Source organism: Poecile atricapillus, chromosome 2, assembly GCF_030490865.1.
Source record: "Poecile atricapillus isolate bPoeAtr1 chromosome 2, bPoeAtr1.hap1, whole genome shotgun sequence".
In the NCBI taxonomy this organism is placed as follows: Eukaryota; Metazoa; Chordata; class Aves; order Passeriformes; family Paridae; genus Poecile; species Poecile atricapillus.
The window spans coordinates 88,542,472-88,569,101 of NC_081250.1; the positions used below are offsets into that span (position 1 = coordinate 88,542,472).

Sequence of the window (26,630 nt, forward strand, 5' to 3'; positions counted from 1 at the left end):
CTATCTTTGGAGACTTAAATGTGGGATATAAATTCTTAGTATTATTTGATGAAGATTTATTTGTTGAATTATTGCACTTTAATTCAAACACATTAGCTCTAAAAGATTTACTGAAAATTCTGTAACCTTTTAAATTGGGAAGAAATGTGACCAAATATTTGACCAAGAAAAGCAACAAAATTCAGTGTCTAAAAGAATTCATCAGAGACAGTGCAGCTGTGTCTTCCTGAAGTCCTTAGTAGGTCAGCATGCTAGAGCTGCAGAATTTTGCACTGCAACACAGTTAAACAATATTTCTAGCATTTAATTACTCAGCAATATGATAAAATACCTTAAACATCAATAACTAGATGATTTTCTTAGGCTACACGGTGTTACACAGTTTACTAAGCCATATTCCTCATTTCACAACATACAAGGACTGTATTTTAAATCGATGAAAGACAACACTCACCAGACCAGCCATTCAACTTTTTCATCAAGGAAGAGAGATCTTCCTTGCAAGGAAATTAAACTTTCCATTGGTGCAGGAAACAAGCAGACACTTCAAAACCTCAAGTAATTTCTTTTCCTTCCTTCACAATATAACTAAAAACATGCCATTTCAATCTTGCACTCAGTATGGACTGATCTATTGATAATTAACTTTTAAATATAATTCTTCACCCTGAAAAGTCTAACTCGCCTCTTCTGTCAGAAGGACAGAATGGAAAGATCTTAAACAAAGACCCCTCCTCCTCATTTTGGCGTGACCTACCAGGGAATTCTGCTATTCTGAGAACCAAGGATGATGAATTACAGCAGAATAAAAGCCCGAGAGAAAAGGGTCAACTGAAACAATAGCACTGTAGCAAAACTCCCCCTTTACAAACAACTGAAGGAAACATCTGTAGGTTTTGCCCTTGTGCAGTTCTTGAAGTTCTTAAAGCTTCTCTCATTGTAACACCTGCAGGGTTGGGTAGATGGAGTATGCCAGCACTTCCATTATCACCTCTTTTCTGCAGACTCACCATTAAAAATGGGTTTTTTATTCATAAGCAAAGTAAATGGAAGGTACTTGCAGCAACATATTTCTGCTGCCTTTCAGAGGAATTTATACACGGAATATGCCAGCATTTCTGTGAAGAGAATGACTGTGTAAGGTAGCATAAGTTTCTTGTATTGCATGATTAAAAGGACTAGTACAGAAAACTTGAGGACTTCATGGCATACACAAGTTTTTCAGCAATTTCCTATAAATACCAGTCATTCACATTTGTAAGCTGCTACTATCACCTTTAAAGGGATATTTTGTTACTGTGCATTGACTCTATTGACCATATTCCAGTTTACTGGCTTGCCATTAAAGTTTCATGTCTTTTGATACACGACAACTGCTTGGAATGCTGCAAGGTTTGCCTTATCACCAATTTGCAATTCAACTTTGAGACTTTCCATTTGGATGCAAAATTATTGCTTTTTGAACTAGCAAGGAAGTGTAGTATTTGAATAAGTGTATATATATATATATATATATAAAGAAAAGTTTACATCTAAGCAAAATATATATACTATTTTCATGTGTATTTGTGTGGTAAAGCACATAAAACTTAAAGTCTATTAATAGTAACCTTAAAATTCTGATTTGAAACTAATTGAAACATTCCCAGCTCCACTGTCTAGTATTAGGATATCTTCATTGAGAAAGGCTGAACTACACAAACAAGGACAACAGAATTTTGTGAAATGCAGTGGGTTTTGGACGAAAAAAGAAATTATTATATCTGTGTATGATTAAGAACTAAGGATTTATAACAGTTTAAAATATGGGAGGGTAGGTTCACATATTTGCAAGTTTCTTCTAAAAAAATGTAGCTACTGGGACTTGGCTGGATATATCTGAAGAGTACTTTTATCAACAGTAAAGCTTTAAAAATTTTTCTCCCATGAAAAATCATATTTTAGTTAAACTAATGATGTATTCCCATAGTACATTCATCAAAGCTCACTATGCAGCTACAGTTTATTGTCTATCAAATGCTAAGCTAAAAGAATTGAACAAATGAAGCATCCGTTCAGGAAATCTATTTTCAGTGCAATACCTTCACCAGATGATGCATCACACTCACACCAGGAACATATGTGCACTTCCAGAAATTCATAGCACAGTGCAAGTGAATTTCCTTTTTGTATATTAGTTCATCATTTCATTTCCTTCCCCTCCAACTCTGGGGCTGCACACATTATTCCATTTGTATCACTAGCAAAAGATAGTTTTACAATGCAAATTGAAAGATGTTTATAGCTCTGAAAGCATTTCAGACAAAAGTTTATGAAGGAATATATTGCATTTATAACAAGAGGAACTGTAGACTCAAAATAATTTATACTGGAAGGGAACCTGAGAGGTCACTTAAACTCTTACTTAAAGAATAGACATCAAAGCTAGATGAAGGTATTCAGGTCCTTGTCATGTTGTGTTTTGAGGTTCTCCAAGGATGGAAATAACTCCACCTATTTGCTGATGTGTAAAAAGGCTTAAATAATCAAAATGTGATATTCTGCACCCTCCCCCCTCCCCATTATCTTCTGAGCATTTCCCTAGTTATAACTTGCATCCAACGCCTCATGTTTTTGCTCTGCATCTCCAAGAAGAGTTGGCTCTATATTCTTGATAATCCTCTTTTGGCAGAGCAAGGCAACAATGTGACCAACCCCTGCTTGACTCCTCCAGCCTTCTGGTTCTCGTGCATCATATGCTTGCACCTGTGAATAGCTTGCCAGATTCATCTCATCAATCAAAGTACGACTCTAAATATATATCTATATCATCTCACCTGTCAGATGCCTTTCTTGCTGACAGTTACTATACCTTATCACTTAGAAATATGCTTTATAATAATCTTTCTTCTAGTTAGACAAAATTTCACAGCTAATCTTTTCTGTTAGGCCAGCAAATCTACTCTAAAAAAGTACCAAAACACTTGTTCCTACACAATCTACTCTTCCAAACCAAACAGACACATTTGGTTTATTTAATTACAAGGTGAACAGGAGAAACTGAATACAATTTGGACAACAAGACCCTCCACACAGCTTATCAGGTTACTTTTCCAAGCCAATAAACCAGTTATTTTTTCTCTTTACACCTTGCATACTATGCTGGTTTTGGCTGAGGTAATTTTCTTCACAGTGTCCAGTGTAGGGCCCTGTTTTGGATTTATGCTGAACACAGGGTTGATAACACAGAGATGATTTTGTTATTGCTGAGCAGGGCTTACACAGGGCCAAGGCCCTTCCTCCTTATCATACTGCCGTGCTGGTAAGGAAGTTTTGGGTGCCTGGGAGGAGACACAGCCAAGACAGGTGATCCTAACTGACCAAAGGGCTATTCCAGACCATATGACATCATGCTCAGTATGTAAAGTGGGGGGAAGAAGGAGGAAGGAGGAGAACTTGGAGAGATGGTGCTTGACTTCCCAAGTCACTGCTATGTGTGACCATCTCTTGGAGATGGCCGAACACCTGCCTGCCCATGGGGAGCAGAGAATGAATTCTTTGTTTTGTTTTACTTCTGTGCATGGCTTTTGCTTTCCCTCATTAACTGTCTTTATCACAGCCAATGGGTTTTCTAGCTTATACAATTCTGATTCTCTCTCCCTGATTCCACTGGTGGGGGAAATGAGTGAGTGGCTCTGTGGTGCCTGGTTTCTGGCTGGGGTTAGACCAATGCAAATTTATATATTCTTCCTAACAAGTACCCTATCCATTCAGAAAAGTGAGTTCAAAAACAGGAAAAAAGGAAATAAGAGGGCAAACAACAACTATATTAAAACTCCCAAACTATTTCATCTATGATATAACAAAAAAAAATTAAAAATATCTTAAAAAGCACAAGCCATTAAACATGAATTAACAAGGTCAAAAATAATCTTTTCTCCTCATGTAAGGGAAAGAGGAAACAACTCCTGTTCAGGTAACTTTACTAAGATTATCCTGAACTGTCAAAATAAATGACTGTTTGTTTCAGTAATCCTTTGCACGTAACACCTTGTTTTTTTTAAGAAACCTGAGCTTACTAACATTCAGTTAAGGGGCAGGTGCTGGCCACAACACAGGTTTCCCACAAAGCCAGATGAAAACCTTAAATCCATGAACAGAAAATAATGAAGTATACTCCTTTTCCATACTGAATGGTAGAAAATCACTGTGCAGCTTCCCAAAGCTAGGTTCTTGGAAGTTAAGAGCATTAAAAAAACCCAGTGTTTTTCAGTTTTCATTTCTCCTCATTTGTTTGTTTTCATTTCTCATTGCCTAGTGAAGGGTGAACATCTGTATCACACCTCATTCACACAAAGATGCTTGAGAAAAAGGAAAGCAACAATGAAAACAAGTCCAAAGATCCATAAAATAGTAAGTACTTGCTTATATTTGCTTTAAGTTTTTATGGCAGACTTTGGTATTTCAAGTTCACTAAGAGTTTAAAATGTGTATTAATGAAACATTTTCAATTAAATTTTAATTTACACCAAATACCTTCACATAAAGACACCAGCAAAATTGTAATAGCAGTTTAAATTTTCACTTATTTACTTGAAGGTAAAGGGCAGGCTAGTTTATTTTAAGGTGTTTTTTCCCTTATTCTAAGAGCTTATCTATGAAGAATTCTATACATTAAGTTTCATTTTATGTTTTTTTTTAAAGCTACCAGTGCAAAGAACCAGACCTTGCACTGGGGATGGCCAGTGCAGCCTCTCAGGAGAAAATCTAATACCTGAAAAAAGATCAAGCATGTCAGAGTACATGATTCCAAAACATAACTAGTCTACTGCCCCAGTTAAAACCAAGTTTTCCTATATTGTGAGTAAGATTTGAAGGTTACTGCATAAATCAAGCCTGTTTTGGTATTTCCCAACCTGATACTGAAACAAAGTCACACACTTCAGTGGGATTATTTTATTTTTCCTGTACCTTTTCCCCTTAAATGACACAGTAGCATACAGATCAGAGTGGTGACAGGGAAAGGTAAATCAGCAAGGATGACTTGTTCCTCTACATCTGTGAGTCTCCCCTTACTCAAAATCTGGAAACTGTAGTGGTACCTTTATCAAGACAGACTGCAACAGTGGTAATCTTTAAGCACTGTACCAGGCTAGACAAAGTAAAAATTGCAGTAAAAAAGAATTTTCTGGACAAGCACATCAGTCTGCCTTTAAAAATAACCAGCTGTGGCATAAACCTGTTAGACTGAAAGAGAAACACTTTTCTCAAAGTCAGCATCTTCTAGGAGCTTTATTGAGGCTACCTATCAGGACACCAGAGGGTCTGGATAAGTTGATGCCAGGTAGCATATTGATATGACACAACTTTGAAAAAACTTCCCAAATTAAAGCAACTTTTCCACAGAGCTAACTTTAGAAATAATAAAGCCTCATAATATAACTTACTTTGTATCTTAAAGGAAAGCCAGTTTGTATTCATCACTATTCCCTAATGTATATCTCAGGGTTTAAGGACATCTGAACATGTGACCTCACAGAAAAAGAGAGTTTTCCACTTTGCTTAAGATAAGAAGTTTAAAAAGTCAGTAGCAACAGTGCTTCAATGAAGAGAATGCAAATTTCTCAAAGAAAACATCTTCAGAGAAGCCAAGACTATGGAAAGCAAATTCTGTCTGAAAAACAGTTATCAAAACAAGTGAACTTACTAATTAGCATGTTTTATCTCAATGCTGGTTTTGAAATAATTTTTAGAACAAAATAGTAACGGTACCATGTGCATATATACATGCAGGCATAGTATAAACAGAGTGACAGAGTGAGTATAACGTAGTTAGAAAACAGACTGGGTTACCTGCTCTGAACTGGTGAGGCACAGCCGTAAGAAAGTGTTGTACAACAGGGAATGCAACATATGAGACCTCAGAAGGCTAAGTGTGGGCTCCCTGTCTGTGCTAGCACTAATTTTTCACTGCCAATAGCATTCAGCTGAGATGTTTAGCAACAGGGCAACAAAAACGAAGAACTGACAGGGGACATCTTCCTCACAAAGGCTGGAGAGACCTGGGCTAAACAAAAGTTTGCTTGATATCCTCTTCAGCACTATCTTTCCTGACAGGAAAGATAAGCAATGATTCGAGATATTTGGCTTAAATAGGCAAACCTATTCATGCCCTACAAATGAAGTTCTAAATAACATATGTTAATTTGGGATTAGAGCAATTCTTTTCTATAATACAGATGGAATAGACAACTCAAGTATTTTCTGCAGACACTACACTGAAAGAGAAAATTTGCTTCTTTTTCCTATGTCTGAACCTCAAGTGGTTCTTGACTGTGAACATAACTTATATAATTTGGGTAGTAGGAGCAACGAAGCTGCACCTAGCACTGTGCTCAATAGCTTGCCCTGCTTTTTGTAGCTCACCTGTTGGAGTCTGGAATACAGAGTGTGTGCCCTTGTTTCTGATACTTAGTTACAAGATCAAGAAAAACACTGGAGTTCATATAGTACGAAATTCATGAACATGTTTTCATGGTGATACATGAAAACAAATGTGAAAGTTAAATAAAAAAAACTAAAAGTGTGTAGATTAGAAAGTTTTTTTAAATCACTGGGTGAAAAAGTTAGTTTAGAGAACAGGAGACAAGATGGAGGATTTAGGGTGTTGTCCCTTGTCCCTTCTTCTTTCTTCTTCATGTTCTTCTCCTAGAGGTTTTTGGGTAATAGTTAGTAATTGGATAGAAAATGCCGCAGTGCATCACAGAGGTGATGGGTCATTGGGTCATTAAGAAAAATAACATACGTGTCTATTGTTAATTGGGTAAAAATAGGTATAAAGATAAAAGAACTGCGTAGTTCAGGGCCATCATTTTGTGCATCAGACATGAAGTGTGCCACAAGGCCTTGCTTGTACCATCAGAAGAAAGGAATGTACCAAATTGCAAAGATTAACCTTGCGTAACCAGCCTGAAGAGACCTGTTAAGTTTTGTGATCACCTGCTAATAAACACGAGAAACAAGATTCTAACGAGCTCAGGAGTTTTCTTCGAATCATAAGAACTGAGATAAGCAGGGCTCCCCACAAGGGAGGATTCCAAAAGAATTCAGTCCAAAGGAGGCTGAGAAATCCAAGAGTAAAAAGAAAAATACAGAAGAGATGCAGCAGAAACAGAGAAACAGAAAAAAGACTTTTTAGAGAATAGTTACATCACCTGTGTGCATGGTTTGCACAGTTTTCCAATTTTCTTTTTCCACAACCTGTGGTACACACCTCAAATTTCAGTTAGAAAGCATAGTGCTCACACAAAGCACATTTTAAGAACAATTATTATATCCTTGAGAGAAGCAACACAAAAAATGACAAAATACTATCGACCCTCATTTCCAGCATCTTCATTTAGAGGATTTTAACAGCAAACATAGTTCTAGATGATGACATGTTGATATGGTACTGTATCTTCAAAGAAATGGAAGAAGAAATATTAACAACTGCTGTGGTTTATGCTCCCTAAACTAAGAGATGTTCCACATAATTTGTTTCCTAAATTGTGTACTGTTTCATAGAAAAAAAGTAGAACTTGACTGATTCCTATATGTGAGTAAATAGAGCAAGAAGAAAATCAATTATTAAGAAAACAAATATACCCAGTATTGTCAGGAAGGATAAAAAGCTGTATAGAGCAATAAATGCAGGTGTATGTACTTTTGCCAGCAGTGGCTGCTTCTACATTTCTCATACCCAAGGTTCCAAACGTGCCTTGGCAGGATTAGGAAGGTAGCAAGGTCTGTACAAGAGTTTTATCTATGATTTGCCTCAAAAATCACTCTATCACAAAAGGTCAGTTTGAAGGTAGGTCTATCCTACCTTCAACAACAAACCACTTGTTGTGACAAAAAAGTGAAGAAGAGAGAAGACTACCCTCACCCTTGCAATGCTGATGGCAGCTGGAAAAATAAGCCAAGAGCCACATTCCATGCTAACTGCAGCTTGCAGAGTCTTGCTTCAAAAACAGTAAATGAAATTGATGTTTACTTTACAGAAATCAAGCTGTTGCAGAATTATTATTATTATTAATATGAGGTCACAGACATAACCATTCAGTGATTAAATGCCAGTATTTACGGCTGTTCGCCAGCAGCTCTCTAAAAATGTTTCAGATATTTTTCATGCCAAAGCTATTTAGTAGTTATAATTAGCATTAACTAACACCTTTATTAACAGTCCCAGTGGGCTTGGCATTAAAAAAAGCTCCTCCTAAAGACAATGTGTATTAGCAGGGCTATAGGAAGCTACTCTTAACTCTCCTACAATGAAAAAGGAATTGGAAATATGGTTTTTTTTTTATATAGCATGTTTCTATTATATCAGTTCAAATCCACTGAAGACCAGCATGGCAAAAATGAGTAGTTAGCTTTAAAAGATTTATCAGTACACTAAAAGGTGCTTTATAGTTAATGCCTGAATACTCCCAATATGTGGCAAAAGCATCCATATTTAACACTGAGAATATGCAAGATAAACTTTTTTCTTACAAAACAGATTTAGCTGATAGGGTAAGATTCCATCCATCAATAAAGCATTCATGGAAAGCAAGATTTTATTACACATGCATACTTAATTTCACTTTGCATCTTTCAACAAGGGAAGTGAAACAAGTAATAACTACTGTAAGACTGCAAAAAGAAAAAAACTGGAATGTGGACTAACAAACTTCAGTGCAGAGAAAAACGTGTTTTTTTTTTTAATGGCTACTTTGCATTTTATCTCAATTGTTAAAAAGGAAATTATTAATGAATATTTTACTTCACAAAAGCCAAACAGTCAATACAATAAAGGATCATTCATTCCATTCTTCTTCCAAAACGCAAAAATTTAATTAATCATATTTATGCAGGTATTTTTTCATTTACGATATCAAATATTATAAACACACTCAAAAAAACAATAATGCATTTGGGATAAGAGGTAAGAAGAAAAGCAATGGTTTATATGAGGTAGTAGCAGTAAAAATCTCCACAGTGAGTGGATATTACTCAGATTCAGCAGAGTCACTGAGGCTCAGAAAAGAAATTAATGTGCTTTTTTCAAATTTAGAACATCCTTTTATTCATCGTTTGAGAAAAGGCATAAAGGCAGGCTTTTCTACTCCATTCTCAGTAGGTATAAGATAACTGAAACAGGAAGGAAAGGAAAAAAAAAACTACAGGGGAAGAAAAGAAAAAGGAAAATAAGCGAGGTCCCACAATGTGCTAGCTGGCAGGACACAATTCACCAGTCACATAACACAGCATGGCAACTTAATTTTCTGCCTACAGCTTCTACCCTCATCATCTCTTCTTATGTCTACCTCTCAGTATTTTTACTCAGAAAATGCTCCTAAAAGCGTATCATCTGTGAACTTTAAAACACAGCAAGACCATGGTTTCCTATGACTATTCACAACATCTAAAGCCCTAACTTTTATGTATTATCATGGCTACTACTGCCATTAGTACTAATAAAGAGTACTAAGGTTCAGCTGTTTTCCAGTCGAAAATATAGAAAAATGAAGTGACAAACTCAAAATACATAATATACTCAAAAGAGTGAAGAAATCTAAATATGCCTACGTGTCAATTTTTCCTTTCTTTTACTGAAAATTCTCTGCTGTAATGCAGTAATAATATTATTATAGAATTTAAAGAAAATAGTTTCAATCAGAATTTAAAGCTATATTTAGTACCTGCACACTGTCACAGAAGCAGGTGAGTCCTATCAGTTTCCATTTAGACATTGCTTCTCAAAATACACCTTACCTTAAAGTCACTAGGCGTGATTAAAAATAATTTTTCTTTTGTAATGCCACAAAGGAACATGCATTTGAATACACAGCATTCTCCCCAGCTCCAAGTTTTGAAGTAGCTGTTTTCTTTTTGAGACTGAACAATTAATGATTTTGTACATTATTTCTGAAGCTGATATTGTGATAATCTTATTCATTAAGAAATTACTGTAGCCATACATATAACGTAATACATGAGCAAACAAATAATCAGAGTGCACAAAGACAGCTTCTTCAGCTCCTGGCAGCAAACCTAGCAGTTGTTAAAGCACTGCAGAGGAGAACAAAGTTGGTCCTCAAGGAATACAGCCAAAAAGCAGACACTGCCTTTAGACAAGCCATCGACAGCTCCTCTGAAGATGAAAAAGATGGATGACCACCAGTATTATGATGTTCTTGTGTATACTCAAGTACAATACCTCTTCCAACTGACAAGGCTGAACTGATAATGTGGAACGTGAGTGAACTCTTGAAAGAGTTCACTAAGTCATTCTCCCCTCAAAAAAGAGTTTCTGGCAGGTAGGAAAGGGTTGCAAAACCTACTAGGAAACAGGATATTACAGATTTGAACAGACATGCCTTAGTAGTTCCTCTAACAGCTCAACTACTGTGTATTGTTTAGGGATGAAGGGTTGGTTTGCTTTTGACTTGTCATTTTGTGTCATGGCATTTGCAGTATAGCAATTGATCAAAATAAAGCTTATGCAAACAAAACTATTTGAACTCATTGTAACATTACAACTGATTGTGACTGTTTCACACTACAGCTCTTTTTTGAGGGTTTTTTGTTAAAAAAATTGAAATCGGCAATAGATTGTTTGCAGAAGTCCTTACCTCCTCTGTGGACTACGGTTCTGAGAGAACTCTGAATCACTCTCCTTTGATGTTGGAGAGCACTTATATGTGTAGAAAACATCCTCTGTTTCAGTAATATAACTAATCTCGTTCGTAAGGTTATCTACAGATGAGTGTCGTGGTTTGCGGATTTCATGACGTAGTCTAGGACTCCGCCTTAAAAATACAGAATACAAACACAAGCAGAAAGATTGGAATACGTCATGAAACTTCATAAAAGGAAAATTTCTATCCTATTGCAGTTATTATCTGAATCTTCATAATAGGCCAATAAATCTCACTTCAAATAATCAATTTTTAAGCATTCTGTATGGTATACTAGGCAATTATGCACTGCTAGGTTCAATACACTGAACTATTTGATGTTTCCCCCCATGTAAAATGCAACTTATATTATTCGGGTTTTAATCATAGGATAATTCTGGTTGGAAGGGACTCATGGGGGTAGTTTAGTCCAATCTTCTGCTCAAAGCAGGGTCAACTAAGGCCAGAGTAGGCTGCTTAAGACTTTATCCACTCATATCTCAAAAAATCTGAAGGATGGAGACCACACAACTTCCCCTGGCAATGACTGTCCATGTGGTGAAGCAGTTTTTCCATTATATTCTAACAAAACCTCTTTTGTTGCAATATATACTTGTTGCCTCATCCTCCCACTATGCAATAGTGAAAAATCCAGCCTCATCCTGTAGCTGGCCTCCTCTTAAGTAATCCTAGGCTGTTATTAGGCATCTGGGAAACCCCTGCTTCTCCAGAATGAACATGTGCCACTCTGTCAGCCTCTCCTCACAGGGTAGATGCTCCAGCCTGTTGGTTACCTTGGAGCTGTTGGTCTTTGCTGAGCTTGGTCCTGTTTGTTTCTCTCTTGTATTTGCAGACAAAAAGGGCTGCGGCATTCTAATAAGATCTAGAGAATGATGAGCCAAAGGGGGCTACCACTTCCACTGACCTGCTATGTAAGACTCTGTTAACTCTGCCAGGTTGGACTTCTTTACTGTCAGGGCACATCAGATGGCTCCTGTACCACTTCTGCCTATAAAGATTACCAGTTTTTTTTTCCAGAAAGCTGCACTGCAGACAATACTGTTACACTGGGTTCTTACTTCCCAGGACACTAAGTTTGTCTCCATTGAATTTCACATATTTTCTATTGGCCCATTTCACCAGATTATCAAGATCACTTTGGAGAGCAGCCCTGCCCCCAGGCTTATTGACACCCCCCAGTTTGGTGCCATCTGCAAACTTTATGATCAAGTTCTCATTGCCTCCTCCAGGTCATAAAGATGTTAAGTAGGACAGGTCCCAAGAGAGGCCCTGCAGTCATCTACTTTTTATTGTTGTCCAGTTAGAGTGTGACCCATTAACAACTCCCTTCTTAGTCCAGTCATCCAACCATTTTATCATATTTTTTAAACCACCCTGTTGTCCAGGTATGGATATTCAGAAACATAGTGTCTTAACTTGGGTATAAGATTTTGGCAGACAGCATGAAAGCTGTGCTAAAGTTGAGGTGATACCCACCCTTCTGTTGTCATATATTTTCTCAGAATAAAAGTGTTTAAATATGTATGTACACACTATATAACTATTCTGCTGGAGTACATACAATTAGAAATGTTAGGAGGCTAGAAGATGTGGAAAAGGCTGAAAATGGATTTACCAATTGGGGGTAACAGGAGGTGATCGAGAAGGAAGGCTTTTGGTCTCTAGGTGCTCAACTGATAAGGATCGTCTCATGGATGGGTTCCAAACCATCCCACCTATCACTTTTCTGCAGAACTGGCTGTTTACAGACCTGAAAAGATATAAAACAATTATATGTGAGTTATTTTGCATAGAAAATTTAAATGAAATGAAATATGCTTATGAAAGTCAACTTCATAATTTAAAACGTCCCCTGTGCTTACCCCTCCTTATTTATGCATTTACATTCTCAGAGACATTTGCTGCCCCTCATTTGTGACAATAAAAGTGACTGTTAATCCCTGCTACATTGCTAAGCACAAGCCTGGGCAAAAATAACTTTTTCTGAGAATTATTTTTAACTCAATTGTGTTTAAGAAGACAGAAGGGAAAACAGGAAATTCACTATGTCCTACTGGCACTAAATTGAGTGTCTGACAAAATACAGTTCAAATACAGGTAATATGTTCTGAAGCTTCCTTGTTAATATTCACAAACAGGTAACAATTCAGCAAGAGCTTCACTGAGCGCAGGACAACTTTACCCATCTACCGGCCGCCTCATCAATTAAGAGCTACGCCAGACGACTCTATTGTGGAAGGAAGCCACTTTTGAGTGATGTATTTCCTATAGAGATAAACTACTAAAAAATATCTGAATGAAAATAGGATCTCCAGGTCTCGACTGCTTCTTGTGACAAGAATCTGAAAGGAAAAGGTCTGCACCAGGATAAGAACCACAGCTAGGAAAGCAATAAGAGGATCTTAATAGTGAAAATACATAGCATAAAGAAAATCTTTAAGTAGACTGAAATCAGAATAAACTAACTCTTATGCATCATTTTATACAGCATTCCACAAGTCAAGCTGAGAGATAAGCTGCTCATCCTTGAGCTTACAGGCCTAGGATTTCTCATAGAAAAAACAGTTTATTAGTTACAGAGAAAACACCTTTGGCTTATTAAGCCCTGAGCTGTACAGTACATAATGGGCAACTGGGATAGCAGGTGCAAGGACCTTGCTTCAGAACTGAAAAGTCCCAATTTGACATAGCAAAAATAAAAAAAAAATAAAAATTCATGCATAGTAAACAAAGTCCATCAGCTCAGGAGAAGCTTTGGCTATCCTACCCATTTTATTTTTCTGAGACTTTTGAATACAATGACAAGGTACCAGCTACTCATCTTCTTCAGAAACAGAGTTCTTTAAAAGAAGCCGTACATAGCTGGAGCAGAGGGAAAGACTGGAAAATAGGATGCATTATAAAAATGCATTGTGAAGAACTCCACATTAATCAGCTTTTTTACAAGTGGTGCATTTTCCAACACAGACAACTTGAAGTGCAACATAACTCACATGATAGAAGCCAGAACCCTAAACCCAAACTCTAATCTTAAACCCCTGATCCTGACCACAAAATCACTTATAGGGTATGTCTCCAGATATTTCAGTTAAGGCACAGAAGATAAATAATCTCCTGGACTTCAAGTAGCTGCCCTTCAGATGCCAAATATCAGCATATTTCCAAGCAAACATTCTGGGAGGCTGCCAAAGCTTTCCTGCGATGGGCTGTACTATCTTGAAATGATGCTTCCTTTCTCCAATCTATTACTGAGTCTATACTTGGTGAAAAATACAGATACATTTTTAGCTTTTCAATAAGGAATAAGAATGTGGCTAGGAGAGGTTATTCAGCATTCAGTCCAGAATTTACCTCTCAGAATCTGGGAGATGTCATTCTGTCTGCTTCTTGAACAAGGCTTACAGGTGATTTATACAACTCACCAGCCTAATTTAAATGGAATGCCTCTAGTACCTTAAGCTAAGAGAATCAAGAAGGGCACAGGTATGTGCAAATAAGAAATTGTACTCAAGTACTGCAACTATTTGAACTCATGCAATAAATGCTAGGCTATCTGCCTCACAGAAGTATAGAAGAAGAGCATAAAAGCAAAAAATTCGATAGGAAAACTTGGGATACTTAAGATGCTAAAACCCGAATGTGGCACCCTTCAAAGCATGAAAAGAATTATTAAACACAAGTCAATCTTAAAACCTCCAGGACTGCACAATGTGGTCAGTGGAGTTTTTGTGCGCACATTATTTTCATGTTTTGTCTGTTTGTGCTTGTTTGATTTATACAATGCAAAAATTTGTTCCCTTTCACAAGGGATAATGCAGAATCTCCTTTCTGGTTGTGTAGCTTCCACATGAGTTCAGAGCCATCCTTGAAAAGGAACTTGGAAAATATTACAACATTCCACAATCATAAACAAGTGGGAAAGTAAAATTTTTCAATATGTGAAATATGACCTCAGAAGTTACTTTTTCACAGTTTTTCTTAAAACGTTTGAGAAAATAATTTGCTGAGTTCATAGGAACTACTCAAAGTTTTTTAAAATTACTATTGCTTCTTATGTAGTTAAGCAATCTTTCATAGCAATGGTTTCTGAGCTACTTCTTCCTCATATAGATCCTAAAATTCCCAGCTTACTGCTTGTATAAATAAGGCCAAAGAGGTTATCACTAAACTGATTGAAGGTATCTCCATAACTGATTAGCCCTCTGGAGATTCCTTAAAAGTTTAAGTAAGCAATTCAGCAGAGACAATGCCTCAGAGCATTGAAATTACTTGAAAATAATTTTTTCTTAGCAGTTCAGATCAACAATGAGAACTGCTCTGTATGCTACAGACTATTAAGAAATTCTAAGAGCAGATTTGTCAAAGATAAAATGTTTGGTAAAAAAATGGAATGATACTAACCTGGTACCCTTTGGAACTCATACTGTTTTCTTTATTAACATTACAAAGGCCATGCAAAGCTTGTGCATATATATCTGTCTGTAGAAGGATCAGGGTTTTGAATCTCTTTGTAAATTTGAAAGAAAAAAAGGACCTGACAATCCAGCCAACCCTGAGAGTCACCTCCTCAACAACACCGCTACAAGAAAAACAAGGTCATAACACTCCATAAATGAGTTAATTCTAAAAATTGGGATTTGTAAAATGTTAGAAAATAAGAATACTGTTTGTACAGCTACTTTTTTTCCATGATCTAGAAACCAGATCATCCAGCTATGATCTAGTACTAAGTGAAAACATGAAATTACACTCCAGCAGAAAACATAACATTTTATCAGAATTCCTACTGCTGGACAGCCCTCATGGGTTAATTGCTTCATTTACAAGCAATGCCACTGCACTTGATATTAATTTCTGCAGTATCAAAAGAGACATCAGAGCGTGAAAAGCCAGAGAGCCACCAAAGTCAGAGAAACTATTTGGAGCAGTTTGATATCATTCAGAAGTTTAAGCTTATTCAAATAGAAGAGAGAAAATCAGCCTGATAAACATAAAATAAACTGTTAAGGGAACACAGTACAAAAAACTCACAAAAACACACTACCCACTAACAAAAAGAAAACAATAAAATACTTCTCCAAAAATCATGAGAACAAGCAGGTTTCTAGAGTCTATAGATCATCAAAAGCTCAAAGAACCCCCCAGAATCTCACATCCAGAGATGATAATGACACAAGACTTTCTTCTTCATTCACTATTAATATTAAATATTTTTTATATGTTTCATTACAGAATGTTTTTGGGGATAAGGTAGGTGGATTGGGATGGGATGGATGAGACAATGAAGACACAGGACATGACACCTTTGTAGCTGAATTGCTGATAAAAGTAACAGCAGAACAAATCAACAAAACGGACAAAATCACTGTGACTGATACTTATCAAAAAAGTCTAAAAGCCACTAAGATAAAAGAGCAGAACTTCTTGAGTAAAACCACTTCAAAAATCACACAGGATGGCCAAAATAAAGGCCTACTGCAAAGAAATGGAGAACGACATGTCAAGTGACTGGACAATAAACTGGCAGCTTAACTTTCATGATGATAGGGCCCAGTTACTGCATACAGGGAGGAATAATCCCAGCTTCATATTGGAAATTTACAGGCTCTAAAGAATTACTTTTGGATAACTAGATCTTAGACAACACTAGGAAGCTACCAGCTCTGTAACTAGAAGAATCCAATGAGGCAAACAAAGACTTAGAAGTGTCACAAACGGGGGAATCTTGAATACCTGAATGGGAAAAAGTTTTTCATCCTTATGTCAGTAATAAGTGGTTGGCATGATGCACTCTAGAAATTGCCCTAACATATTAAGCAGAATGTGTACATGACACTAATGGCTAAACATTTCAAAACAAATCTGTTCTGCAAATTCTCTTAGTGGATCATTAGCTACATGACATTTTTCCTTTCCAGTGTTTTTATACTTCAGACTGAAGCAGCAAATTGAAAAAATAGCAGTAAAATGTATATCCAAACACCTCAAGGCAATTATAAGAAAAGTTCTACTGTAATAGATCACATTGCAGAAAGTGAAACCACAACCATATAACTTGTTAAATGGTTCATATATAGACTGGAACAAAGCTATGGACAGGACTGAACTCTGCCACTACAACTTGAGCTACCACTGACACAAATCTTCCCATTCCCATCATAGAGCAAAACATGCTTTCACACAATACTTACTTTGCTGGATTTCTAGAACCCAGAGTCCAATAATGTGATAATATCTTTTTTTCATGAGGTAGTGACTTCTTTGCCTGAAAAAATGTGTGATGCTCTACACAAGATTTCCAAAGATTTTTGCATGCTCTGTAATTTAACATGTTGAAGGCAACAATATGCTCTCTGGATTCATTCTGTAACAGTAGGGAACACCATGTTTCAACATATACAAGTAGATGAAACAGTAAACAAGGTCATAAAAAAACAATAAAATTATTTTAAGTTTAAACATGAAAAATACATTGAGACAAACAAACAAAAATCGGCATACAGTAGCTGGAGATGGCCAAAATACCTTTGTGACTAAATGAAATTCCAAACTGCAAAATGTGCACCTTACAAGTTAGTGAAATATTTAAGTCTAGACTGATAAGGATTTTGTATACATGAATATCATGTTATACCAGTAAATATATTTTCAGGTTTCCAGTCAGATTTTGACCTCTTAAGACACACAAAATTCTTTAAAACATTCCATTAAGGGTGCAATGTCAAAAGGAAAAAAAAAAAACCCTCATTCTTTGAATTCAAATACTTCATGTAAGGCTTCAATTCAATAATGTTCTTTCAAGCACTACAGTACACAAAAAAGCATATTCTTGATAGTCGTTTAGAAGAAACTGAAGATGTTAATAGTGATCTTTCTTGGGGGAAAGAAAGTAGTTGTGATGGGACAGGAGCTGCTGCTACTGCTGTTGAAATCCATTTGTGCTTGGATGATAATCTAAGGCCACCATGAGGAGGATCAGAAGGCAGCAGAATATAAAACTTGCGTGTCTTGGTGCAAACTCTTAGAAGTAACTTCAGTGCCAAAGTGCCAGTGCAATATAATTGTGCCATCGATGTTTATCCCAAGAGTTTTGTACAACAGAAAGCTTTGGTTAGTGAATCTAGTTATTGATGCAAAGAAAGTGGAATGAAAGCAAAGCAAAGACTAGAAATAAAAGTAACATGAGACCTGAGTCAATTGCCAGCACAGCCCAGTACTCCAGTGAAAAAAATACAAGTTTTCATCACTCATATTTTCCAGCTCCTCTAAATTATGACTGATTTTGACATCTCAACATATAATTAGACAGGTAACCTTTTGCTTGTTCACAGCAACAATCTTGTTGGGAAGTAACTAAAAACCATTTTGGCTGGAATAGTCATTCTGTTTTTCTTCTGTTCTTCTTATTTCTAGGCAGCATTTTACAAATGCCACATATCTGAGACCAATCCTGCATTTTGAAAATCACTGCATGTCTAGTCCGGAGAATCTATGGCTTCAGACATGCTTTTAAGCAAAACTCGAGAGAAAAGAAAGATTTGCCTCTTGATTTTACATAGGCACTGAAAAGCATTTAACTGATTACAATCTTTCAGGAATATTTTCCCTGTAGCTATTAAAGCATTTAAAAAGTATTTTCTTTTCAAGATGTGGGTTTCTTATTTGAGTCTCTTGCATACTGTAACCAATTCATCTTTGTCAGTGCACCACAGTTGCTTCTAAGTAGTTATAAATTTACTAAGTAAAATAAAGCGGGAAAGCATAGTGAAATCTAAACTCAGAATTTCTTGAAATACATAAAGTATGTATATTAAACGAAATCACATTAAATCACAATGATTTAATGGCAAATGCCATTTCTGATATACTCTCTGTTGGTTGAATACCACTTGAAGGGTTTTACTACTCCATCAGACAAAAATAAATTTATAGATATTTTTTGTTGGCCTGAAGTGCTGGCCTTTCAATTGCCATAAAAATGATTTTATCCAAACATCTCAATTACATTGAAAAGCTATAGTATAACGATAAAGAATTAAGTACATTTGATATTCTGGTTTTTAAATTTAGGTTTGAAAACAGTAATGAATTCCGCTTGTTACAGGTGCGCTTTTCTGTTGTCACAGAACCTTCTTAGCAGTCTTTAAGTAGGCTGAAAGTTTTAACATTAATTTAAGTTATGAAAAATATTTTGAGAAGTTTCATAAAAATTTATTCAATTTTTACACTAACATAATCTTTTGTTAATAAAAATCTGCCCCACTAGCAGGCCACTAAAACTAAAAGTCATGCTGTTAAATCTGTGTAGTTTTTTAAAGGTGAGCAGAGTTCTAGTGGGATACAAGGATCAAATGCCCATCATACTTCTCAAGTTCTAAAGAAATAGCATTTTAATGATTATCAAGAAATGAGAATTAGAGAAATTTGAGGCCATTAAGGTAAAGGGAAAAATTCCACACAGCTAAAGTGTCTCGCTAGTACAATATATGGAAGAACTTCTGCATCAGTTGTACATCTATTCCATTAACAAAAATCTGAAAATATCTACAGCATTGAAAGTAAAGCTATATTTTAGTATGCAGCAAATGTATTTGGTTTTAGCATTAGATAGGCACATTGAAAATAAAATTTCTGAAATGTACAAAATGTTGCCTGTAAACAGCAGAGTTCCTATTCCTACCTTAAATCCTGCACCCTTCATTAAGCCTACATGTCATGAGTTTCTATAGCATCAGACATTCACTGATTCATCAGTCTTGCTTCCCAGTCTTTATTTGGCTCTTCAGTAGAAACACAAGTACTGTATACTCCTAATCAAGTAGTTGATCAACAGACTGAAGCAGTGGAAGGGTAAAAGAGAAGGTGAGTAGTAGGGAAAAAGTGAGATAAGGTAAGCTGATTTTTCAGAAGTGGCAAGTAAGGAAAGAAAAAGTGGAGTAAATGAAATAAAGAGAATAAATCAATGAAACATGGCACATCCCAGGGGACTGCAAATTCATTACCTTTGGAAACTTTCTGTAGATTTTTGTAAAGAATCTACATACAACATACAAAATATAAAAGAAGTGTTGTAGCATTCTCATCATCTTTAGTCAAACCTTGCCCAGGAATATATAGTATCTGCTCTGTTTTCTCCACATTCTTTCATCTTCTTTACTTTCAGATTCATTTACCTATTTACTTCTGTATTTCCAAGCAAAAATCTGATAAATTCAAAGACTGACACCAATGCAGCCATCTGCCCTCACACACCCCTCAAGCACCCCACTGTTCTGGTGAAACCCCTAGGACTCCACTCCCCTCTCTCCCACTGCAGGGCACCAGCAAGCTTTTCCAAGCAATACCACTAGAGTACTGCACACTTGCCCTACATTTCAAGCAAAGGGGGCTGACAAGGATGGATGTATCCACAGATTTAGTGGCACACCTGGTCTGCTTTTTTATATGTACTGAGAAGAAGTAAAGAAGTCATGCAGCTGGCCTTGCTTTTCTTACAGTTCTGTAGCACTTTATGCATGACAGTGTGTGCATTACTGTCATCTCTGCACGTTATGAAACAAAGAACTATGATCACTTAAGAGAAGGTAAGCTAAAAGAATCAAGAGCCTTGAACTGTCATCATCTTTCAAATGTTTAATTGAACAAATTAAGGTTGCTGCTCTCTTTAAAAGTGACATAGGTCTCCAGAGACGAAAATTCTACTTTTGACAGCAGTCTTTATGTAATGAACACACATATTCTACATTAAATCCACAGATTGTTCTATATTGACACTTTATTCATCCATATCCAAAAACCACTGTAAGTACACTTATTTACAGAGAATCATAGAATAGTTTGGGTTGGAATGAACTTAAAATCATCGAGATCCAAGCCCTGTTTTACTAATAATTTTCAGAGAGTTCTGTTACTATGTTTATTCTCACAGACACATTTGGAAACTGCTGTCTGTAAGCCTGTACTTATCTGTATATTTGAAAATATTTGGATTTTAAAATTGCTATTTATCAGTGAATTTTTAATTCTAAAACCCAGTAGAGAAGTTACTACTTGAAAGTGTTTACACTCACAAGTGAGTAGAATGGTTTATCAGCCACTCATTTTTTCATGCAGTGAAATATAAAGACTGCATATAAACAATATATAAGAAATATATTATAATATATATTATAATTATAATATATAAGAAATATAAAGAGACTGCATAATAAACAATACATTTAGAAACTTAAGAGCCAGCGAAAAGAACTTAAGATCCCCCTACAGTGTGTAAGGACACATCCTTTGCATGCTATTTGTGTGTGTGCAAGCATTAATGCTGTAACAGTCTATGGATATTAACTTTGTTTAAAGGTGAATCCTGAAAAGTAACATGCACATTCTTGCACACTCCTCAAATTTCAAGGAGCCCACCAAACTGGGAAAAAGGAAAGACATATAGAAAAGAAAAAAGAAGAGAACGTTTTCCATTTGGGTAAAAAAGAAAGGCCTCCCAAGAAATCTGTGTTCAGCAGACCTTCTAATCTATGTGGGCCAAGAGGTGGTCTTGTAACACAGTTCTTATAAATTTAAGAGCTTGTATACTACCAGAAAGAGCCTTCATGAAGTTTAGGTACAAGTTAACACTTACCTTTTACTATGTTCTCAAGTTTTGTCCTCAACTGAATTAAAATATTTATACATCTGCTGATCACTAGTTTCTGATAATTTTTTTTTCTGCCATATTAAATAATCTGTGCTCTTTCTAAAAAGATATCCTCTTTTTTTCATATTGTGGGAGCACAATAATAATCAGCAATCAATATTTCCTCCCTCATTAAATAGACTAATTCAACTGTTCTGCAAAGAGCACAAAGCAACCAACAGAAGTCAACTCTTAACAGTTGAAAAGTTTTACATTAGTTTTATCAACTATCTTCACAGAATTTGCCAGCTCCTAAAGCTCCCTATGTTACACACAGCAGGAGGTGTGCTGGTCTCCTTTTCAACCTCATGTTTTTCCGCTGCAAAGCTCTCCTTTCCTGTAGGAACCTTGTTTTCTTCCTAAGCTAGGAGTTCCATAAGCTGGAGGGACCTGACAAACTCCCCCTAGATGGGATAAGCAGCTGTTTAATAGATTTACAGCATTAAGGAACTCTACAGGGCAGGAACAAAGGAAAGAGCAGCAGATGCTGATGAGAAAGGGGGAAAATATGCTACGTTAATAAATATTGGAGAAAGGATGGAGATCTGAATTTACCCAAAGTCTCCAAGGGAGAAGAAACCTCGACGGGAAAGATACAGTCAAACAGACTGAAAGTGGAGGGTTGGAAGAAAAACAAAAAAAGAGAAAAAGAGAGGGAATAAGCAGACTTATAGTCTGAAGAGCAAGACCAAGTTAACAAAACAGTTTCAAAGGCAAATTACCCCAACAAAGATTTTTGATCAGCAGTTTGTAGGTTACATTCAATATAAAATATTGAATATGGTCACATGAGCAAAACAAAATTAGAGGACTACTTACATGTTTTTGCCGTTGTTGTATAAAAAACTTTTTCCTTTTAAAGGAAATTTTTAATATGTTCACCCTAAAAGAAAGAAACGGGCCATGAAATACTGAGCAATGCTTAGAGTGATAAAACAATGAAAAGTAATACTGCATACAGTACAGTGAGCCTGAAAGATTATAGCTGTAAAATATTCAATGAATAATATGCAGCCATCTCTTGTGCTGAGTGGCAAATAGATGTCCTCGTTTAATCTTTAAATAGTTCACAGCAGTTCTCTCCCACCAAATCTATTCTTGCAGCAAAAAACTTGATGACATCTTCTACACTAAGCTGCACAAATGTTAAATGTGTCAACTTTTGTATAACTTTAGAGTCATATGACAACAGTGACTAAAGGAACAAAATTTAAGACCCTAATGACATGACAAGGTTGGTCTTACAACAACTGAAACTTCACAGAGGCTTTGCAGAATTGGTTTCATAATGCGAAAAATGTCATGCACTTGTGTAAATCACTAAACAAAACCTCTAGATAAAATCATAATTTTAGAAGGATGAAAACTGTAAGAATGAGTATTAAAATATTTTTCACTTCATTAACATTGCTATGTAATTTATGTGGTAATTTTGGAACTGAACACCTTTTTTAAAATATACACAGTGCAAATACATATTTTCTAAGGTAAAAATTACAACTGGAACCAATGCTCAAGCAATTTTCATTTTAATATGCCTATCAGTTTTGCTAAATTAAACAAACTTCTACCTACCTGCACACCTTCCCACAGCAAAACAAGATATGTCTAAAATACTTAAATTTTCTCTGCAACAGTTCTACTTCGGTAACTGAAAACCTGCACTTTTTGGACAAAGAAATCTCTGATCTGTGGTAAGCAGGAATCTTACAGAGGCCATAAGGAAACCTATTTAAGGTCTCACCAAGTCGTATTTGCCCAAAAAAAAAAAAAAAAAAAAAAAAAAAAAAAATATCATGAAAGTGTTTTGTGTGTTTACTGCTAAAAGTCTCATGATATTTTCGTTAACTGATGCTTCACAGGATGTTAGATATCAGGTATGAACTATGTTGCAAGTCCTCTCAGTTTGGCACAGTTTTTGGATCACTCTCATCAAGCGGGATGATGTAAAACTCATTCCCTCACTGCTCATGGGAAAGACATTGAGTTATAAAGCAACGTCCTTCATGGATACAGGAAAGTATATTTGGCAGTTATTAACAAGAATATTCATGGTATTACCTTTCCCTCCTCCTGCACAAGAGGTGGAAAACAATGTGTGCCGATTTCAGAAAATGCTTTTCTCCATCAATTACAGAACCACAAAGAAACAGGTATTTCAATGTTATTCCTTGACAAGACAAACTGGCATGAAAATTAATGGAAAGTTGAAATCATATCCACCTCTCCTGTTAGGCCAAATCTCAAAATACTTGTGTGATTTGATTTGCTACCTCAAACATCAGTGATCTGTGTTGCTCATCTCAAAGTTCTTGATTCTGAACTACCTGACAAGTCATATAAATTTTCAGTTGTACTTACTGAGCTGCAATTCATTGTATATTAATTCTTTCTTGATTCTAGTGCTACTCTGCCTGAACTAGTACCACTCAAGTTTTGTGCTTCTTGTTCCTTCTTACCACATTTCTTGACTTAGATTAAACTTCAACAAACAAGTTTTTGGAGTTATTCTCAGCTTGCACAGTTGCTGTCATGGTCTGCTTTTACCCCAGCATGAAGGCAGCAGAAATGCAGGACACAGAAAACTAACCTTGGAGATGAAGCAAAAAAGCCTCTCACCCAACAACAAAAGGGAAACAGCATCCCAAAGTAGCAATCTATGTTGCTCATCTACACCCTGCTTTTTTTAATAAAAAAAACAAAACACAAAAACTGAGAAAACAAAAAAACCCTCACAAAACCAAAACAACAAAACCAAAAAACCCCAAAGCCCCACCAGAACCAAAACCATGACTCACTGCATGACCATATAATCACCTCAAGCCAAATCAGGGCATTAAATCTCTTTATTTTGACACTCTCCTAAATGGAATACCCCTCTCAATTCCATTTATTCTTCCTCAAGTACAACTAAACTTATTCAGTTCAGGCATGAAGAACACTTGCTATTCTGACATTCTTATTTAAGAATAACTAAAAATCATTTGCAACGTTATGCCCACAAACTGATTGAATGTTCACATCTAGAAAAATCTAGGAAAAAATCCAAGAGATTAAGGTGCCAAAGCACTTAGTCTTAATAAATTCTTGAAGATGTCATACCTGAAAAGTATATTAATGGAATGCAGTTACTGTTACTATAACTGGTGGCTCAGTAGCCCTTCTCTCTCACCAATAATCTGTCCAGTGACTATGCAACATTCACAAATCATTAAAATGCAGGGTTTACCTAAAAAACACTCACTAGTTGTATCATATTAAGAATGATAGATGTTTTGGGTCCCATCTTCCTATCATTCACAAGCATCATAATAGATCAATGGGCCACAGAATCACTACTGTTTAAGCTGGCAGTGCTGTCCTAGAGCTTAGTACTAACACCTGGCACTTGTGACTTGAAGCAAAGAAAAAGTTTCTTTACCTGTAAATCCTATACTTTGCCACTGAAGAAAGGTTCTGTCCAATTTGTTATGCAAGATACTTCTTTCCAAGTTTTAACCAGCAATGTATTATGCATTCCTCAAGCAGTTTCTCTGAAGTTTTCAGAGCAGTGAAACTGCATACACAAAATAGCATTTAATATCTAACTTTAGTTGCTGCTGATATTGTGTTTGTATATTTTGCTGTTAATATTTTACTTGCAAAATCAATTTGGAAGTTACCACAGAACAGTTAAGCACCCTTGAGAATAATTCTGCAGAGTGTATAAAGTACTGCATTAAATCCAAAGCTATTTTTTAAACCTATCTTGACTTGCATTGCCGCTGACTGATCAGTCAGCTCTTTACGTAGGCTGCTTTGATTGAAAAGCCTCTTTTTGCCAAGGCAAAACTCTCTCACTGCCTCTGTTCCTGAAAACTTTTGGTCCCCTTTGACTACTACCATATGGCATGGTTGTATTGTTGTCATCCACTGCAGAGTATTTTACTTAAGATTCTGGAAAGCGTGCTTTGATGGTGTTTGCTGCCACCTTGAGTTCTAACTTGTTAATGGGGGAGTTTGTACAGTCCATAGGAAAAGCCACTTGATATAAATGCTGTTACATAAAGATCCTAAATAAATACCACTTCAGGCATTACAGAAATATATTCTGCTTTGAGATCTAAAACAAAAGTGAGAATTCATTCTACAAATACATCCCAAGCAGCTCCACTCTGGTGGCTTTCAGTGTTTGCTTTTCAGTGTTTTGGCAGGACCAGGGAATGGACACCATTCCTGCATAAAGAATTATGATTAACTCATGCAAGATGCCAGAAATAAAATGTCAATAAGTTAGCCTCTGTGTAGGGAGCTTTTACTTTCAAGATGAAAATAAATTTTTAGAGAGAGAGAGATGGAGGGAGAGAGTGAATGATCGAGTAGGAGACTTGGAACAATTGCGTTAGCTGTCAGCGGAAAATATTACTGCCTAAACCTCATATTTTAGAGTGGGAATTATTTGAACTGAAAAACCTGTGGGTTTCATTTCCCTCAATTTTTTTCTGTAAATGAGATTATGCTTTTGTGAAAAATGTTTTAGCATCTGTGTTTTATTCCTCTGTGCTCTTCAGGAGTAAAAGTAGCACAGGAAGTTGTAGATTCCTCCTGCCTGTGTGCTATAAACTACCTTTCCCTTCCCTAAAAATTTCATATAGTCACAGATTTTAAAATGCCATTACTCTGTGTTTTTCAGGAACAACTATTACCCATTCATATGTTACTTAGGTCAACTAAGTTGGCAGAACAAGACTGGCAGAAGACAGAAAATGTGCCTCCAGCTGGCAGTTTTTAAAACTTGCAGCGGTTCAAAGAATCTGAGAGGCCGATGTATGAAAGAGCAGCACTCAAGACACAAAGACGAAAGATAAGTCTTTCATGCTTCAATGTGCATCAGAAATGGAAAAATACAAGTTTTCACTGTGCTGCTGTATGAGAGCATTATTATTGATTTATATTTATCCAAGATGATTGCAGTATATCCCAGGGAGTTGAAATGCAACTCACAGCAAAGAAAACAAAAAGAAAAATCCAGAGACTATGCAGTATATTTCCCTCTAGAATCTTAATTGAAACTGATTTTATTGCTTTCCTATAGGAAATAGCTGTTCAGTTGGGTTAATAAATGAAAGGATGGAATGATACTAGTATTTAAGGAATACAGCTAGGGAGCCTTTATTTTTTTGTATTAAGGGCCAAAAAGCTAGTACAACCCATTGGAATGCATTTTTCTGTCATGATTAAGAACACTGTACTATCTTACTGAA

The 26,630-nt window shown here is 36.1% G+C and overlaps 1 protein-coding gene across 5 annotated transcripts in view; it reads right to left on the reverse strand.

Moving 5' to 3' along the window:
* The window catches only part of PTPN3 (protein tyrosine phosphatase non-receptor type 3), a 167,334-nt gene that overhangs the window by 38,009 nt on the left and 102,695 nt on the right, over positions 1-26,630 (reverse strand). For all 5 annotated transcript variants that reach the window (XM_058832834.1, XM_058832835.1, XM_058832832.1 and 2 more), the window contains exons 11-14: positions 22,207-22,270; positions 16,895-17,067; positions 12,319-12,453; positions 10,638-10,814 (exon numbers count right to left, since the gene is read on the reverse strand). In XM_058832834.1, the coding sequence (XP_058688817.1) occupies positions 10,638-10,814; positions 12,319-12,453; positions 16,895-17,067; positions 22,207-22,270 (549 nt within the window). The remainder of the gene's footprint in view (positions 1-10,637; positions 10,815-12,318; positions 12,454-16,894; positions 17,068-22,206; positions 22,271-26,630) is intronic.